Source organism: Sarcophilus harrisii, chromosome 3 (assembly GCF_902635505.1).
Source record: "Sarcophilus harrisii chromosome 3, mSarHar1.11, whole genome shotgun sequence".
NCBI lineage: Eukaryota > Metazoa > Chordata > Mammalia > Dasyuromorphia > Dasyuridae > Sarcophilus > Sarcophilus harrisii.
In genome coordinates, this window is record NC_045428.1 from 162818328 (window position 1) to 162839719 (window position 21392).

At 30.4% G+C, this 21392-nt stretch overlaps 1 protein-coding gene across 3 annotated transcripts in view; it reads right to left on the reverse strand.

The window, feature by feature from the left end:
* Positions 1 to 21392, reverse strand: part of ANKRD10 (ankyrin repeat domain 10) — a 46648-nt gene that overhangs the window by 13443 nt on the left and 11813 nt on the right. For all 3 annotated transcript variants that reach the window (XM_031958720.1, XM_012546227.3, XM_031958721.1), the window contains exon 4: positions 8330 to 8565. In XM_031958720.1, the coding sequence (XP_031814580.1) occupies positions 8330 to 8565 (236 nt within the window). The remainder of the gene's footprint in view (positions 1 to 8329; positions 8566 to 21392) is intronic.

Sequence of the window (21392 nt, forward strand, 5' to 3'; positions counted from 1 at the left end):
CCCAATTTACAATCCACTAAACTGCCTATTCATTTCCAAAATAAGACTAGAACAGACAACTAAAAACTATTCTATTTCTATAAATCCAAGGCTATGCCAAAAAAGTTTTTTTTTTTTTTAATTTTTTAAAGTTACTGTCTATGTAAGGATACCTGAATAGCTATCATTTAGAATTCCTATGTAAGATCAAAACATTCTGGATTCCAAGACTTTAAAATATATGCACAGTTATGATTTCTTCTACAGTAAAATGACAAAAACTACAAAACATATTTGGGAAAGGAGCTTTCAATTTTAGTATTTTGATAAGGAAATAATCCTCCCGAGACATAAAATATGTCATAGTTGGACAACAGGAGATTCATATGACCGTTTATCTTTTTGCATATTATTACTATGTTGTAAGGGAAGCATTTTGTAATACATACTAATTATCAGAATATTTATTACAAGGCTTTACATATACAGTACCAAAAAACTCAACCTACTGTGCCCAGATCAATGTTTATCTGAAATTAATGTTTCTAAATCATACTTTGCATTGGAATACACATTCCTTGCTGCTCTTTGGAAACAATAAGCATGTTCACATAAAATTAGACACAAAAGTTTTTTAAATTGTTTACAAAGACATTTCCAAAATTGCAGAACTATCACTATTCTTATTCCATTAGAATAAATTTTTATTTAAAAATTTAAAAAATTATATCTACTAATGTCCTATTTCTGCATTAAAATCAACATATTCTAAAAGGAATAGTTAATTTTTATTGAATTTTTACAGAGAGGGATTTTAAACTAAGTAGCAGTGCATTGAGATGGGCATAATTCTTAAATAGAATAAAGCACTGAAAATTCTATAAACCCTTAAGTTTAAGCCACCAAATATTAACAAATAAACAAGCATTAAACAGATACTATGTGCCCAAGACAAATAAAAGCATCTATGCCTTCAAGAAGTAAGGGAAAAATTGTTGGTTCATAAAATCATAAAATTAACTTTGAACCTTTTTTGTTAAACAAGATTAGCTAGTTGAATTGTTTTTATCTTGCTTAAATGAAATCTGCCTCTAGAAAAAGCTAAAAGAATTTTTTTTTAAGATCAATGTTGTACTTATAAAAAATAATGAACTAGAAGTCTCAATTATTTTGTAAACAGACATAACTCGGATATAAGACTGATTAACGACCTAAAAGTGAAGACATATTGACCAAATAAAACAGCAGAAAAAAGTACCTGAAAAGGTTAATAATTTCATATTTAAAGAAAACTACTTTATTTCCCCCATCACAATAAGGTGTGCCCTCTTAGTTTGATATACATCACTGTAACGTTTATGACTTTGTATAACTGAAATCTGGTTTTAGAATATTCTCCTTAAAAATAAATTATGAAAGCAAAAGAATTATGAAAGAAACATTAAAGATGGTTATAAATTAAAGCTTTAACCAAGAAATCATTAATGACCATTCCTTTTAAAATAGATATTAAGTTGTCCTTCCTTAGAAATACAATTTAGTTTTAGTCTTTGACTTAAAATTCTTTGGATTCATCTATTAGAGCTCATTTCAGACATAAGCAAACAGGTTAAGTTTTGTTCTTTATTATAAAAATTGACATTTATTTATACTCCTTTGTATTTATCTTTTAAAGATTTATCTACTCAAACTAATGAGGCAAAGAGGTAGTTTTACAACTCAATGTGTGAGACATTGTGATGAGTAAAACAATTTTCCAAACTCTGGAAATGGCATTCAATTGGGGTAAGAAACTACTTTTCAAAGATATAAAAAGACTGACCAATTTTTAATATATATTTAATTTTGGCAACAGTTTGAAATCCACCTACTCTGTAGAATTAAAATGTTGTACTACATCATTCTGAATTTTATATGAAGAGGGTTCATCTGTCTTTTGGATTCCTAAGTTCCTAGTTAATAAGGCAACATATCAACAAGTGGAAAAGATATTTTCATCTTCAAACCATTTGAAGCACCCAAGTAAGTACATCATACTTAAAAGGAAAACACTTGATTAAAATTAATTTGCAAGTAATTTATCTGAAAAACCCCTTAACTTTATCTTGTAGTCAAAATAGGATTACATTTGTAATAACATAACCCAAATAACTCAAAATATGTCAACAGATGGCCAAATATTCTACCTGCTAAAAAAAGAAGTTATCTCCTCAAAAGGTAACAGTTTAGCCCAGATTCCTCTTTATTTACATCTTACAAGCAAAATGGCAAGTATTTATATAATGGAGGAAAAAGGGATCACTATTTGAGAGCATCCTAAACAAAATCTCATTCTAATAAGTATTAAAAAATACTTGTACTTGAAGTACAAATTTGGCTGTTTGAATATTTATTATAGCTTAAGTCTATTACCTTTTTTAGCATGACTATTCCCTATCCATTTAAGTTAGAATAACTCAAAATCAATTTCTTCATAAACATATTAAAAATTTTATTTATTCTTGGCAAGTGACATAAGAGCTTTTATATTTAGTATGTAATTATCAAGTTGGATAACAGTTCATTTGAATGAATTAAGAATAAGAAGTAACTTGAAAATGACAGAAAAACATAACCATGATTTTTATCAAGGATTTTTATCTTTACACATTCAAATGGCAAATTAAAGCAAATGTTTCAGTTATATTATATTGGAAAAGAACTGTGGTGGCATAAACAAGCTTCTTTGAGAAAAATACTTGATTTCAGCTAAAATTCTCAAATTTATTTATTTGGATATCTTCAAGTCTCCATTTTGTATACCTGTCACTGTAAAAGCCCAAAATTTCCTTTTCTTCCATTATAACTGATTTCATTGAAGAAAATTACAGAACTGCTGCAAATCTAGGAAATTTCAAATAAATAGAAAACTAAAGTAATGGATAAAGAAAACAAGCAACAGTAATATGCATAATATTATATGTGTATCATATTACATAAATGAATTTGGAACAAGCATAAGTTCTTTTGGATTATTACAAAGTAGTCTATTCAAAGCAGTTATTTGAACTTCATATCTACAATATAAAAACTCACCTTTTAAAATCAGGAAAAATGGAGATTAAAGCTCTGAAACTGAACTTCTACAGTATTTACAATGAGACATTAAATATGACAGTCACAGGTGTTTCTCAGGTCACTTGAGATGCTCGGTCAAATTCTTATCAAGTCGAACCTTTGCTAAGGTGCTATACAAACCTGGGTCCTGATTCATTTACAGTTTATATTCATTCAGAAACAGTAATTTAAAAAAAAAAAAAAAAACTAAGAAATGCCTTTCTCATAAAATATACATTGGACTAAATGCCCTCCGAGGTCTGATTTTGTAAAAATTGCTTTTATGTGAACATTTTCTGAGATCATTTTAAAGACCCCCAAAGGAACAGTTAGACTCAGGAGTTAATTAGGCCTGGGTTCCATCTTTGTTTTGCTTCTTCAGTGATTTTGGTATCTGGGAGGAATCTTCTAAATTTTTCTGAACCTCATTGTCCTCATCTGTAAAATGAGGGGGTTAGAAGTAGATCTCTACGGTGAACTTTTAAAGGTATATACAACAATCCTCCTGTAGCTGATAAAATTCCTGAACTTGATAGTGTTTCCTATGTAAACTAATTTGATTTCTCTTCTCCATAATAGATTTTTCATATGTGTTTAAATGTTTCCTAAAATTAGTTATTCTTGAAAGACTTGGTCAACTTAACCCGAAGAGACATAATTTTTAAAATCCATTCATAAACATAGAGGGATCAGAATTAGAGGAGAAACTAGGAGGTCAAAGTATACCTCAAGGTTAAAGTGGCTAAAAAGCTAAATAGGAATAAAACACATTTAAATTCTACCTTAACTTCAAATTCATTTTAGAAACTTGTTCCACTGCATGCTTAACATCTCCACAATTTGGTATTAAATCGTTCAACTGAGAATTTTTTTATTTTAAAAATTATGTTATAACAATAAATGTATATGAATCAAGGCAAGAATACTTTGCCAAGAAAAACATGAACACACCAAGCTATCATTGGAGAACACTTACACACTTAAGGTACCAAAATAAAAATTAAAAAGTTAGTTGTCATAAGAAAAAAGAAATATGCTTGAGATCAAACAAACAAAAAGACAAAATAATGATTCTAGCACATACTAACTACAAAGAATTCTAGACAACATTAGGAAAAAAACAAACAGGATTTCTCCAATTGAAAACTATTTTGGACAACTTTTAACCAAGTAATATAGCTTAAGGCCAAACTATGATTGCTACTGTTTTTTTTTTCATGTCCGATTTGTGACTGTTGACCATATACATGATATAATTATTAATGTTTTTGTAAATACAATCAAGCACTTATTAAGTGCTTAAATGTTCTGAGCATAAGTGTTACTCTTTTGTGAATAATCAAATTTGCAAATAATGCAAATTGACATTTGCAAGAATGGTGGTTGTCCAGTCTCAAAGATCAAAATGATCTATGAGAGTTGGGTTAGAGTGTCCGACTGTGTCTGATCAATAAGAGCTCAGAATGAACATTTGGGGTATATGCTTTAACTGTGCATCTCACATTTTTTCTGAGTTAGTTCAATTCTACTTTGCTCCTAGAGCATCGCACCTTCTTTTCATGAGGCCACATCAGGCTAAGCAGTCCTGTGCCAGTGCCTCCCATATCATACAACAGATTCTAAAGTTCTTAAGAGAAACCTTGAATGTCCTTGCATCACTTTTTCTAGTCATCCTGTGAGAGTTTGTCCTGTGTGAATTCTCCTTATAAAAATAACCTTTTTAGCAAGCATACGTTTGGGATTCAAACAATTTGGCCAGTCCAAGGGAGTTGTGCTCTCTGCAGAATTGGAATACTTGGCAGCTTAGTTCAAGAAAGGACCTTTTTATTATGCACACATATATGTAATTGCTATTTGGTCCATTTCAAATATCTTGGGTGTTTACCCAAGATATGAAGTACTAAAATAAGAAATCTTAAGAGAATATTAACCTATTTAAAAGAATTAAATCAGAAAGTTGGGCCATAAAAAAATATAAGGGTACCATTGTTTTGCCACTGGGTCTAATATAGGTAAATATTCACCTCAAAAAGGAATGAGCTCCATTTTTCACATTCTAGCCACAGACTAAAGACCCTTATCCTTGAGATCTAAGTTATAGGATAAATCAGAATATACCAGGGAATACCCTGCTTCTCCATCTCCTACAATTCCTAGGGAATTGAGGAAAACTAACATATTGGATGGATATGGGCCCTTTATATAAAAACAAAAAATTAGGAAACTATCTTTATCACTACTATCCCACTTGTTGAATCTAATGTAGATTTTAACATCTAGAATATCTATCTTTAAAAATCTCACTTGGATATGAGAATTTTGTACATGAGCAGCCTAGGCTACAAAAAGTAGGAATTAAATAAAATGGGTAGAACTTAAGTACTGTTTTTTGTTTTGTTTTGTGGGAGAAAACTCCTATAACTCAGAAAATAGTTCAAATCCAGTTCACTGATTTAATCTACAATACAAAGTGACCTTTCAAATACTAATGAGAAAATAATTTAAGGATTCTTAAATTCAGTTTGTTTAAATGATAATTAAGCTATACAAAACCTATTTCACAGTTATCTCCTAGATGAATTACAATAAAGATTTTTCTTACAACCTAACTAGCCATTTCTCCTATACTTTTAAAAAAAGGCTTAGGATAAACAAAATCTCATTAATTTTTAAATGATTTAAAGCCTCACTAAACTTGTGACAATCCATGCTATATTTAAAGTAGATTTTTAAGAATCATTAAGTCTTAATGAATAAAAAAGAACTAAGAAATCAAGTAATCCAAACTTCTACTGATGCAGAATTGCCCTTTATAAAATCCTTTGATTAAACTCTTTGTCAGAAAACTCATAATCATAACATTCTTTTGTTCAATTCACAAGTTAATAAACACCTATTTTTATCTTCTAAGAATATACATTCTAGTGGAGAGAAACACATACACAATTAAGTATTATTTCTTGTCATTTGAACATTCAAATTCAGATTCATTATTGTAGGGAACTCTTGGCATGCTTCTTCAGAAACTCCCTTTACAAAGGTAGACTATCAATTCTTCTGAAACTTGACAAGTCTTACAAAGTTGCTTGGGGCAGAGGGAAGTTAAGTGACTTGCCCAGCAAAATGAAAATATGTACTACACAAAGAGGACTTTAAACCAGATCTTCCTAACTGAGCTTGTAATTCTACCATTCCATGTTGCAAAAACAAATATGTAAGTAGATACAAATCAATCTAGAAACAGATTCAGATTACGAAGGTCTTTATGTTAGAGAAAAAAAAAAAATTCCTGGAGGCAACAGAAAAATCAAGGAATTCTATACCAACATTTATTCTGATTCTTTGGCCACCCTGAAGTATATATTCTAATTCTAACAGGATTTGGAATTATTTCTCATATTGTCACATACTACACAGGTAAAAAAGAACCTTTCGGCTACATAGGGATAAACTGAGCAATAATATCCATTGGCTTCCTAGGCTTCATTGTATGAGCACACCACATATTTACTGTTGGACTAGATGTTGATACACGAGCATATTTCACATCAGCTACAATAATTATCGCAATCCCTACAGGCGTTTAAGTATTTAGCTGACTGGCCACACTACTCGGAGGTAACATTAAATGATCTCCAGCAATATTGAGTCTTGGGTTTCATCTTCCAAGATCCCTAAGCAGGGAAGTACCGTGATCAGATATATACTTTAGGAATATCCATTTGGAAGACATATATAAGAAGGAACGGAGAGGCTGGATGCAGGGAGGCTAACTGTTATGTCAATAATATAAATAAAGGTTGATGATGGTCCTGTTGGTTTCTGTCTGCAAACCAACATTCTCTGATCCTGGTTCTGTTCTCTTGTCCTATGTCAAAGGAAGGGACAAAGAAGTTTATTCAAGATCTACACTATGATTTATAGTATTAGTGCCCTAGATGGGATTTGATATTAAATCATCTTTCTATCTTTTACACTGACAGTAGACTTAAGTCCTAACTCAAGTTAAAATATTGGGATTATGTAAATCCCTTCCACCCAATGTCCCCTCCAAATTGTCACCTGGAATAAATATGCAAGTTTACTTCCCTGTTTATAGATTCCATAAATGAAATCTTAAGTGTCATTAGTTTTTAGAACAATATCACCACACTAGGTAATTCATATCAATCTAAAAGCTAAGAATACGGATCTTCCATTTACTTTTTTTTTTTTTTTTTGCTAAAGCAATTGAGGCTAGTAATTCAAGTGTCTGAGACTAGATTTGAACTCTGGTCCTCCTGACTTAGGGGCCAGTTCTCTATTCACTAAGCCATCTAATTGCCCCAACAAATTTGTTAACTATATGCAGAATTTCATTTATTCTTTCTGATTTTCCATATTCCATATTTTTGAATTCTTATTCTATTATCAAATTATCAGCTATTTACTTTCTAATTGTAGTAATTTTCTTTTACCTTGACTATTAAGTTTATGCTTAATTTATGATTTTAAAAAAGTCACTATCTTATAGATACCATTTCATGTAGGCTAAAACACATTGGAACCAAATCTTTTTCAGAGAAGGACAGCATGTATAAAACTACTAAAAAAGGGAAGTTTACAATGGAAAATTAAGATAGATACAATGCTTGCAGTTTACCGAAAGATTAGAAGAACAATTTATCAGAGAAAAAGGCTACTCACAACTGAGATAAGTTTATTTACCTTATAAATGAAATAGTGTATGTTAATGACACATAGTGTACCACATACAGATGAGGTCCATTTATGTATTTATCTACCTAAGAATTTCAAAATGGCCAAATTACATACTATCAGAAATTTTTTCCCCACAAGCTCAGTAACAGTCAAAAATACAAATAAATCAGGCACAATAACAGAATTTTTTAATAGTTGTTATATTTCAAATACAAGTACAAGGCAGAAAATGTTTCTATTATCTATGTCACAATGCCCAAGTAAACTTGAAGGATAGCAAGATTGTATTAACATTGGTTCTTCAGCATGTTTTGAGAACGTTAAAATTTCTCTTATCCCACCTTTTCATAAGAAGCCAGTCTTCATAACTACATAGAAGAAAACTTGAAGGTAACCAAATGAGTGTTTCTTGGTGCATGATCTCCTTGTCTGTAAATCTCCCATTGATCTAGAAGGGAACTTTCTGCCTTTATGGCTGAAATAAGTAAAATATGCAAAAAAGGAAATGTGTTCATTAAAACTAGTTTCTTCCCCACCTCTAAAGCAGTCTCACCTTCAGTTCTAGCCTTTTTTATTCCAGCAGACTCGACATCTTCAAAGGATCGCTTTCGATTTGTCCCACCACTACCATGATTAGGAAATGCATTCTGATGAACCCCATTTAAGGTGCCATTAGTATAAAAACGATTCAGATGACAATTCTGGAGGTTTAAGAGAAACTGGGCACATTCTTGAAAACCCTGGGTTTGTGCAATGTCTGCTGCTGTCAGGCCACTGGCATTTCTTAAGCTGCATGATACAAAGAAACTGAATTACATTCCATTAATAGTTTAACTTGGTTGCTGCTCCTGCTGTTCTTACTGACTAAACTATCTGAAGGTGATATGAGAGAGACAGAGAAAAGACTATGCAAATTTACAGCAAATTTTCGTTAAAGAATAAGTAAATCATCTTAGTTCTTTAACTAACTTTTGCTCTTATATATCTGGTTTCTAAGCAAGATCTGGAAGACAGTGTATGAAGACAAAAGAAATCAATATTCTAAGCTCCCTTTAAAAAGTTATATTCCTATTTAACATAAACAGCATAATAAAATGCTTAATCTGAAGAATCAAAACTTTATACTAAACTTCAGACTAAGCTTGAATTCTGAATTCTATCATCTGCCTATACTTATTTTATAATCCAATATTCTATTCTTGAGTATAAAGTTAATTATATAATCAAAACAAACATGTACTAGTAATTGTCCATGGCATTCATATAACAATCACTATTCTGCCTAATGAAAAAAGCATTATTGATAAAATTTAGGTCTGCTCATAGCATATTATATTAAAAATATGTGACACTATAAGTGGAAAGTAGGGGGATTACCTTGACACTGAAATTAGATATACTAATTATTTAGATATCCTTACGTATCACTTAGAAACCTAATCTTGCTTAGATGGTGAGAATTATCTTTGGAAAGTCTGCTTACTCATAATTTGCCTTCTTCAAAACACTAAAAGGTAAAATTATCTAATAAAAGTTCAGATTGAAGTATTAAGCAAAAACAAAGTTCTCAATAACATGACTTACTTTTTGAGAAAAAATTAATTTTAAAATAGCAGTCAGGCAGTTTATAACAAATAAAAATTTAAGGACAAAACTGTTCTATATTGAAGTTTGCCTGAAATATAAGAATATGTATTGCTTTGTGGAAGGTTAAAAATAATTAAAGCAAAAATTAATTAGCTAAGTCAACTAAAAAAGTATCTAATAAGTTAGAAAAAACCACGCACTTCATGGTAGTGACAATTAAAAAGATCAAAGAGTAAGTACTACAACTTGAAATATTTTAGATAAATTTTTAAGTCTTTCATCTAAAATCATTTCCTAGAGTCACTAAATAAAAATGAGAAACATCTCGAGGCCATATATCCCAAAGCCAAAGATCCAATAACAAAACAATTTCATGTGCATAGAAGACCATAAAATATATATTATTCCTTTGTCAAACTTCTAAGAAATTCAGTTCTGATAACTAAAAATTGAAAATTCTCTTCAAATATGAGATTAGATCATAAAAACCTGAGATCAAATTTAAGTATCAAAGCTTTATAAATATTAAAATCAAATGCTTTAAAGGATTCTTACCTTTTCAGTCGAGTTCAAGTATAAAAATGAAAAGGCATAAATAAGAATTCTACAGAAAAAAAAAATCAACTTACAAAAACTTTCCAATTTCATGGGAAGGTTTACAAATGAAAACAAGTTTCATACGTCTATGATCACTGACAATTTCACTAACACTTCAAATGATAAAATCTGATGAATATTATTCTAAAATTTAACATCTAAATTCAAGGTATGAATTGGATAAGCAAAGGATGTCAGAATATCCTGGTGAATTGTATGGTACAAAGGGAATTATAAAAAATGAAGTGCTTGACTGCGCTTCAAAATATTAATACACTGGACCTAGGAAAGGCTGAAAGATGGGTAATGTGACTAAGAATTTAAGAAAGGCAATGTACGAGTTCATATTAAAAAGATTAAAATTCCAGCTTGGAAAAAATTGTGTAAAAAGTCTATAAAAATTATCAACATTGGCTTGCTCCCAAGATCCAGAAATACAAGAATGAAGCGCTACACCCCACTAAAACCTGAGGACATAGAAATTCAGAAGAAAAAGGGCAATACTAGATCTGGAATAGAAAGACCTTAGAATATATGTCCTAAAAAGTTATAAATGTTAAAAATATAGATTTAAACAAAAGGTCATTAAACAAAAGCTATTTGAAGCAATCTTTGAATTGTCAAGTTGACACAAGGAAACACTATCTTACAAAATATCTGTCAATGCTCAAACAAAATCTTAGGCTAGATGGGTCATAAATTAGCCTAATACAGTAATTTCCAGATCTTTTAAAAGTGAAATTTAGTATCTGAAAGAAAATAGTACTAATATATTTACTACCAGGAAGAAAAAAGTCACTAAGATTGAGAACAGAATGGTAAATGTTGAACTATTTTCCTATAGCCTCTTTTCTCCTTCAAAGGGTAAAGACATGTCATTACATAATTTTCATGAAAAAATAACATTAGCCATTATTTTTGATAATGAAATTAAGTTAGTCAAAATAGAACGCTTAAATGCATTCATTTCTTACAAAATTAAACTTTTAAGAATTAATAGAATTAAATAAGAATTCTGCTGGTTCCTAAATTACTTGTAGACTTAAAAGAAAATTAATCAAAACAAATGGGCTATATAAGGCAAGAATCAGGAAATAAGGGTTAAAATTTTTCTTTATAGGACTTAAACTTCCCCAACTAAAAGACAAGTAGTAGAATCTGAATGATAGCACTAGTACTCCAGAAGTGCAGATTGGTGATAATATAGTCTGTATCACTAAATGTATAATCTTTTCTGTTATTTCCATGAGAATTCCCCAGTTCGCTATTTATAACATTCAATAAAAGCTATTGTTTTATTGTTTTGTCCTCTTAAATTAGGTAAAAGGCAGCATTGGTGAAAGAGAATTTGGACTTGGGAGTCATTAAAGACCTAGTTTCAAATTCCATCTCTCATGCTGGGGCAACTTAATTTTCAGTTTTCTTATGTACATAAGATATATGAAATAATTACCAACTGTGGTACCAAATTCACTGGGCTGTGAGGCTCAAAGGAATTAACATACAGAAAGTGATCTTTAAACTTTAAAATGTCGGCTACTATTAATTTGGCAATCTATACATAAATAAATCACATTTACCCAATTCTTCTATGTAACTTTTAAATTCTTTGCCCTTAATATGTACATATCTTAGCACTTTATTATATCAGCATGTAATTAATTGGGAATACTATCTTGTTCACTAATTGCTTCACTTGTAGGTACTGTCTTCCCAATGAGTTTCTAAGTTCCTTTTGAAAAGGCAATGTCTTTTGTATCCCATAGGACTGAGCACAAAATTAAGTATTTATTAAACATGTAGCTTTTTTCTTCTTTTAAGTTAACTACATTATCTAAGTGTTTTGACAGAGGCTTTATAATGGTTTTTAAAAAATTAACTTGTAGGTATAATTTACATTCTCAATTCTTAATTATGTCAGAGGCTTATAATTTTTAATACCTCAGAAGTCTAGAGACAACAACAAATACTTATTGGTTATACTAAAGATTCCTATTTCTTTGGGGTTTTTTCTTTTAAGTGGGTTATATTAATATACACTTTAAAAAAAAATCACTAATGGTTTAAAATAAACCAGGCAAAAATCGTCTCATGTTTTATTTTTAAGTTATTTCTGCAGTTGTTATTTTCAAATGTCATTTTATGATGGACAAAAAAAAAAAAGTTTGAAACGGGTACAAAGTTGTAAAATATTGTGCCTTTGCAATCACCTTATCTAATTCTCCTCTTTAAAAAAAATTTTTTTTTTTAAATGTGGCAACTGGGGCCCAAAGAAACAAAATGCATTACCTACGGTCACCAAAAAATGTAACACAGGTGAAACCACAACTTTGGCACATTCCTGACTCCAGTCCAGTAATATTTCTTCTAACCACTTCTCTCTTAAAATGCCATTTTTCCCTCTTAAAAAGTCACAAATATGTTCCTATAACTTTCTGTATATGCTATATGTTTCTAATATAATGAATCTGTATCCAAGTTTAATAACTTCTCTAAAACAGAAATATTGTCATGAAAATATATTCCAACTTAGAACTTAGACAGTGTTAAGAAAATAAAGGACCCTTTTGGAACAGATGTCTGATAACAGCAAAAAGTAACTTAAGATTGACTCATCTTAACAAAATTATTTTTTTATTTTTTATTAAAACCTTTTATTAACAAAACATATGCATGGGTAATTTTTCAACACTGATTCTTGCAAAGCCTTCTAGTTCCAAATTATCCCCTTTCCCCCCACTCCCTCCCCTAGATGGCAGGTAGTTCAATATATGCTTAACAAAATTGATACTTGGCTTAACAGGAGTCTCATAGAATACATTTAATTCCCAAAAGTAAAGCACTTAGTTATTTCAATTTTAAAATTGTCTATAATTATTCTAAGGATGATCTTAATATCTATACACTTAAAGGTGTCTAATAAATAAATTTATTGTTTAAGATGTATACATTATGGTACTCCAAAGGGAAGTTAAAATTAATTGGAGCCATAGTGCTATACAAAAGCTTAAAATTTTTTCCCCCAAGGACTATCTTTAATGACAACTGAAGTGATACTGAAATTAGACATATACTGTTCTAGGACTAGAACTCTAAAAAAAAATTAAAGAGAAACAAACATCTTGGGCTTGACGTGCCTCTTAAAAAATGCAATCTGTCTTGGAGCTATGCAGCATTAAAATAAAACCTAAGAACTCTATTTAATAGACTGTCTTGAGTTTTGGATTACAATTCAAAAGTACTACATCTAATAGAACTAAGGCTATAATTGTCCTACAGTATTTTTAGGATAAATAATAGAATCAGAGCAGTAACTTTTAGAAATAGCTGCTTGAGATAAAATTAATATATTTTTATTTTATCAGTATATGGATTTATGGAACATTATTTTGGACATATACTTGTACTAAGACTGATATGGCCATATACATTATGGACTATTTGAATAAATAGCTTAATGAAGGCCAATGACTTTCTCCCTGCATTTAGCTTTCTTAATTTCTCTACATTTGTTCTATGTAAGAATAGGAAAACAATAGGAAGAATTAACTTATATTAGCATTATCTATACTGCTCAATTTCAGGACCCAAAAATCTATACTGATTATGTTATTTACATGGAAAAGTTGGTATTTGGACACACCAATAAAAAGTTAAATAAGGCGTTATTTACATGGAAAAGTTGGTATTTGGACACACTAATAAAAAGGCTTTGTTCACTTAAAATTGAGAATTAGAATACTAAGTTTTTTAAAAATCCTTTTATTAAAAAAAAAGATAACCTTGCCAGCAATTCTTTATAATTTCCACTTATAGTGCCACAAGAATAAAGGTGATAAATGAACAGGCTCTTCTATAAAGAAAAACCCAAGTTTTTTTTTTTTTTTCAGCATTTTTAAAAAATTCAGTATTTACAAGAAAATTTCTGAAAAAGCTTTTCTTTTGAAAGTTTCATATCTGAGGTTTCACATCACCTTCAGCCATGTTTTCTTTTTGTAATGCCATGCGACAATATAAAATAATAAACCACATCTTTTTGAATATCAACGTAATATTTCTGTTAAATACTGATCTCAACTTAGCTATTGTTAGTTTAGTTTACAAATAAAGGTAGATATCATAAATTAGGGTAAGCAAAGCATGCAAATCTAAAGATTCTATATCTGAATTCCTAGATTAGCATTAAAACCAATCACCGCAACAAATACCTCAACAGTATGCCTTGTGTGGAGAAAGGAAGCGATACTGAACATTCAATGCCACAACTGTAAGGTTTTCGGAGAAGCACCTGTGGCAGTTTCAGCAGTTTCTATATGGAATGCTCCCCCTTTCTAGGATTACTTGAAAAAATCAAGTCAATTCGAATTACGTAGCTGTAAAACATTGACATGTGTAGTTTTTACAGTTTCAGAATCTTCTGTTTGATTTAAAACGGGCAAGGGTTCATAAAACAGGAAACTTATATCATAAGGGATCACATATTTGCAGGCAACATTTAGATTAAAAAATACATATACATACATAAGGTGCAGGAGCACATTATTCATTGCTTTTAAGCCATTGTCATGTGACCACCTTAACCATGAGATACTGTGACAGGACACTGTCTTTTAATAACGATATATATATATATATATTTTTTAGCATGAAGCCAATTTAAGTCTGTCAATATTCCGATAAAATTTAACAGTATGGACTAAAAGCCATTAGTCAACTCACGATTCTGGTAACTTTATAATTTGGTTTGCTGTATCTCAAATACATTAGTAACTATTCCTAGACAAAAATAAGCAAATACATGGAATCATTAAAAAAAAGATCAAAACATTATATGTCTAATATGTACAGACACAAACATTAGCATACTAGTAAATTTCTTCAGTAAAATAATTTGAATAGTACGTGTATATAAATATATATTATGTATATATTTTTAACCCTTTGGTATCCAAATAAAAATACTGAAATAGGTATGAAGAATTTCTCACATACATATTCCTTAGGTAACAATTTATAAGAAGAAAATACACATTTACAAAGTTTCTACCTAAAAGACGCTTGGTGCCAAGTTTTCATTTCAAATTTGAGATAATGAAGTTGATTTTGTAATGCAGCTGTTTGAAGCCAAATTAGGTTTGCTTACATTAAAATACTTGAAGTATTTATTACTCTATTAATAAGGGATCTGGTCTACCAACACAGTATGCCTTAGTAGACAAGTTATTAAAATTTTGCTTAGTTAATAGAACAATTAGATTATTTCTCCTGCTGTGGATAATTCAATGGTGACAGATATAAAATAGCATTTTCTATTTTATAATTGAGTTTTTCAGGAGAAAATATCTAGATCAAGAGCTTTCATTTAGAAGCAAGACTTATGAATTATTCCAGATGATGAGTGAAAAATTCTACCTCAAGTCAATTGTCTAAACTGAACTATTAAGAATAGAATACTGGCATCCTAGTTTCCTCACAATTTGCATGATAATTCCTTAATATGCAAGCCTTCATGCTGATAGTAAATAAAATGTTTTAAAGAGCATGGAAATCTGTAATGGGCTGAGGCTTGAGTTTATGCATTGAGGTCGGACCATACTCCATTAATATATATGCTTGGAGAAAGAATGGCCCCCGCCCACTCTCTGTGCAAGTCCTGATGTGTTGTATAGGAAATGACGATTTTGGTGGGTGGAGGCAAAGGGGCAGGAAGAGAGGCTGGGAGAGAAGGCTGGCTGGCTTCTTAACTCAGCTGCACACATTGCTATTGCGAATTCCCCTTTACCTCTGATCCTTTTTCACCTCTGAGAATAAAGATTAAAGATTTTCCCTTAACCTGAATTCCTGACTCCGGCTGATTTTAAAATATGTGGTCATCAGAGAAATCAGAACTAGGAAAATTTAAAAAGGGAAAAGCTGGAAATAATAAACAAGGCTCAGTTTGACAAATATTAGATATCCATTTAAGAATCTGGCTAGTTACTAGGGATACACAAACAAAAAATATGCCCCTCTCTCCTAACTTTCAAGCAACTTACATTCTACTGGGAGATGGAAGGAAAAAGAGAGGAAAGGGGCCAGGAATACAAAAAACCTGGAGAACATGGAACTAAAGTTGAGGTAAAGGAAAGATTTCTTGTACAGTATAGCATCCAAGTTGAGCCTTAGATTTTAAAGGTAGAGGTAAAGATGGGATATAGTCCAAGCATGGAAATGGTATATCATGAGTAGCAATATTAACTAAGTCTGGAAAGGGAGGCTAAGCTAAATTAAAAGACTTTAAATGCTAAGCTGATTTTCCATTTTCTCCTTAAAGACTATTAAATATTCTTGAGTAGGTCACATAGTCAGACCTGTGTTTTGGATTACTTCAGCAGTTATGGATTAGTTGGATTAGAGAGTAGGGAGACTAAGTAGGGAAAACATCTAGAAAGCTACCATAGCTATCTAGTTCAGAAGTGAACTACAGTAATGGCTGTGAGGATAAAAAAGGGGACAGATAATAAAAGATATCGTGAGGGTGAATGAATAAAACTGGCAATTGACTTCATTCGAGATAGAAGGGTTCATGGAGCAAGAGAGTCAAAACCAAGGATGATTCTATGGTTACAAACCTGAGTGACAGAAATACTAAAGGGTTGATAAAGAATGGGTTTGGTGAGAGAAGAAAATAAGTTGCAGACAAGATAAATTTGAGATGTACTGAATTTAATTATAACTTGGAGAGCTACTTGGAGAGAAATTGTAGTTGAGCTCTGGGAGCTAATGAGACTACTAAGGAAATAGAAGAGAGGGCAGGAAATCAGATATCTCAAGACCTGTGTCATACTGGCTAAGGGAGGAAAGAATATACAATAGAAAAAATTGGTCAACAGTATCAAAACTGAGAAGTCAAGGGGAAATTAGGACTGAAGAAAGGTCACTGGATTTCACAGTCAAAGAGATTACTGGTAATGATCAAGAGATCAATTTCAGTTGAATAGCAGGACTAAAAGTCACCATGAGGAATGGGGTAAGGAAAGAGGAGGCAGCAAGCCCAAATAGTTCTAGGAGCTTACTAGTTAAAAAGACACGGTAAACAAAATAGCTTAAAGGAACACCAAGATCAAGTGAAATATATCTGATTCTCCTTCCCCCCCCCAAGAGGCAGCAACAATGAAGCTATTGCTATTATTAATAATGACAACATCTACATAGTGCTCTAACATTCAAAAAGCACTTTATCATTATCTCATTTGGTCCTCAAAACAATTCCCAGAGGTATGTGCTACTGGTATAGAACTATTTCACAAATGAGGTTCAAACAAAAAAATGACTTAGCCAAGTCCCACAGCTGCTCAACAGAATTCAAACTCCAATTTCCCTTTCTCCTTTATATGCTGCCTCAAGTACAAAGACACAATGAAGACTGGTATAAATCTTCATTGAAGAGCTTAAAGTCCTGGAAATCTGGTAAAAAGGACCAAGGACATAAGAAGGGTTGGCTTTAGCAAAGAGGAAAGACCACTTTTTTAGAGACTGGAACAAAGAAATGGAAAACAATGGATGATATATTAGAATTTTGAAGTAAGGAATAAGAAAAAATAGAAAACTTGATTAATGACTTCAATGATTTCTCTTAAGTACAAGGCATGGTCCTTTGCATGGTTGCAGATAAATAGTAATACCTCCCCCAAAATAAATCTGATGAAACATATAATTTATAATTTAATTGAATAATCATTGCAAAAAATCTTTAAGGGTCATGTGCATTAAGTAAAAATTAACCCAAATCACTAAAATACTGATCCTAAAGGAAGACAGGCAAAAGACATTACTTTTATTCAAAACCATCAAGATTCGTCACTTTAGGATTAAAAATTTTAAATAATGAAGAAAAATCATTTTACAAATGAGATGGCCATATTGCATATACTCATATTTTTAGATAATGCAGCCATTAAAAATTTTTCAATACCCAGCCCATTTAAGTAGAACCAATTCAAGTCAGTCATTTAAATTGCATTAATACTGGACAGTACAATTTCAAACCTTTACTTTTTATTACAGAGCACACCTGCTAAGTCAATGAGTAAACTTAAAAAAAAAAAAAATGGCCACTGATCTATTGTAATATCCTATATATGGGAAATGATAAAGTATTCTCTTAAGGTGAAGAGTACAATTTTTCAAAACACAGAACATTTTTAAAATGATAAAAGATCTTTTAATGCTTTAGTTTCCTTAGCACCCAGTAAACTTTCCTATAGCCTACTTACTATGTCTAAAAAAGTCCATAAACAAAAAAATCAAGTAGAAGAGAAATGACACAATTTACATTCTAGTTTTAAATGACAGCAGCTTTTATTTGCAGCTATGAGATAGAAATTTGAAACAGATTATGTCAAAAAATTAAAGACAGCACCTTTTAACACTTGAATGTAGAGAGAGCAAGATTTTTGTGTACAACTCAGGTCTCTCAAATTAAGTTAAAATAGGCAATGTGTTCCCCAACTCTACCAATACTCCACTTATTTTAAGCAAAGTGTAAATCAACAAAATTCTGTACAATAAAGTTTGGTTTATTAGGATTCTCCTTGTATTACATCACCTGGAAAAATAATTCTAAAATATTTGTTTTGCAAATTTTTTTTAAGCATGTGTATTCTACTAATATTTTTAAACACTGAACTACCAGTGTCAAGGTAACATTCAGTTTAGATTTATTTAATCAAAGTTTAGCTATCTTGACCCATGTAGAGTAAAAAGTCCTGTAAATTCAGATATATCCCACTTTATTTTCATTCAGAAAAATCTAAAAATTAAGTCAGTAGGTTAAGTGTTTTCTCTTGAAGAGAGAAAATGCGGTCAAGATTTGGTTGTACTTTATTAAAACTATGGATACTCAAAACGTATTAACTTTTTCCTCTATATTATCAGAGGGTAGCTATTTAAAAGATCAGAGAACAAAGAAAAAGATGCTTTAAATTTGTCAATCTCCCTATTACAAGATACATTCTGTGAAAAATGGTAGTAGTTAAAAAGTTTGAAATAACTATGTAAACAAAGATAGTTATACATTAAAACACACAACCTAAATGATAATAGAAAAATATTTATAGAGAACATGTCTCAAAGTATCTGATCCTGAATTTCTAAATTTATGTGGAGAAATGTCACCTTATAATATTCAGGAAGCAGGGGGTGGTTTGTGATTTCTTTAGTATGTACGGGCCATTCTCAGTAAGGAAACTCCTTATTCCAAACTGTATAGACGCCATTTATAATATAACATTGGTAAGCCCATTATATTTTTTGAACCTGAAAAATTTTTATCTCAAAAGAAAAAGAAAACATGGCACCAAAAATTACAATTAACAAGCAAATGAAAAAATAAAAGTCCAATTAACATACTCACGTGTGGTGCTAGAAAATTTAATACGATGCACGGCAGTTGATATGCGTTATCTTATAGTTGCAACCTACATTAACAGGTAAGTTATATAGCAACATTCTATCCACAAGTACTTGGTAGTTTCCTATTCGCCCTTTATAGACTCTACCTGGTGATCCGTAAAACACGTTATTTTAAGGTCATGGATATTCACAAGAAAGCAAAACTGGAATGAAATAAAGAAACTTTTTTTTTTTTTTTAAACACGGAAAAAAAGTAAGATCTAAACACTTGCTTAAATATTAATGGAAGAAAAAGAGTAAATATAATTTAGCCCAGTATGTACAGGAAAATAATGAAATAAAAGCTTCCAAGTTAATTCATTCTACTGTAATGTTCTTAAATTTTAATTGAATAGCCCATTTTAATCTTCATGTTTAAATAGAATTATATGTAAATATTTAATAGTTGATCTATAACAGATTTATAAGAGTTTGGGAGATAAAAGTATAAAAATAAAAAAATTTGTGGAATGAAAAAGCAAAAATCAGTAAATAATTTCCTAATTAACTTACTGATTAAAAACAGTTTTAAGAATCATTTGGGAATTTCAAGGTTTTATTCCAAGGAATTATGCCAATTAAAAACCCAGAAATAAATCATGCCATAAAACTTTTATATTAAAAAAAAATATTTTTGGATAGTTTCTCATTCAGATTAAGCACTTTTCATTAAAAAAATAAAATAAAGTTTAATTAAGCAAATCACTACAATGAAGGGTTTCTTTGTGAGAAGGAAAAAACAAATTAGTAGTTGAAGTCATATACAATTAGACTAGTGATAATGAAGGGGAAGAGACACCTGAACATCCTGGAATGAAGGACAAAAGTGCAAATAATCTGCAGATAAAAAAATAAATATTTGCTGAAACGAAGAATTCAAACGATTAAACTAATAAAATGAGATGCCAAAAGCTACAGAATAAAAATATTAAAAGAAAAATTAAGGCATCAAATTACAAGTTTTGGGTTTTTAAAAATAATTTCAATAAGTGATTATATGAAGTAATAATTACAAAAATACTTAATCTATAAGTTATTTTATAATCATCATAAATTCTACCTGTTAATATCACTCCTAAAATTACACAGTGGAAGCATATGAATAATTTGCATTTATATTTAACACGAAAGGCAATTTTAACCATATCTATAGCTTTAAATAGCCCTTTTAAAATTGTTTTTTAAAGGGGACAGTTTTTAAAAAATGGATTTCGTGGTAACATGTTTCAGAAAAAAATTACACAGTATTATTAATAGCTAAGTTTTCTTTTAATGCAGCATTCTATTCAGGAAGTAGCTATAGGTCAAATTTCAGTATGACAAATAATAACATTTCTATGATTCCAACACAAACCATACTAGAATATGAAGTTTTGCTTTCCTGACAACATCCACAGCAACAATTACTTTAAGGTAGATCTTTGTAACTGAGGCAAAAGCCAACAGTAAAATGGAAACCAAAGGGTTAAACAAAGTTAGAGATATGTAACTTATTTCACTCAAAGGCCAAATTTTCATTTCTCCAATTAGGAAAGTTTGAAACTAATTTTACTAAAAATATTTTAAACTAATTCAATAAATTATAATAAAGAAAAGCCAATAGTTATTCTGGTTATTATAAGCTATATAGCTCACATTTGACTAAGGTTGACAGCTGTATCCATTTTGTTAATGCTGTAAATTGCAGAAGTACAAAATTTTAATTAAAAAATTAACTTCTAAAAAGTTAACACAGTACAAATATACTAGTAGTCAACACCTAAAATACATGACAAATGCAAGGCTATCTAATAATATCTGTGTACAAGTCATATGCTCTAAGTGTATTTTAAGATACACTAAAGCACCAAAATTTTTCTATAGAGACCTATAAGGAAGTTTGTGTTAAAATTTTAAATCATAATGCTAACACTGTTAATTCCCAATAAGTTTTATGAGTGTTTGTATATATATAAAAATATACATGTGTATACAGTTCCTCTAACTCTAAGGAGCTAAAA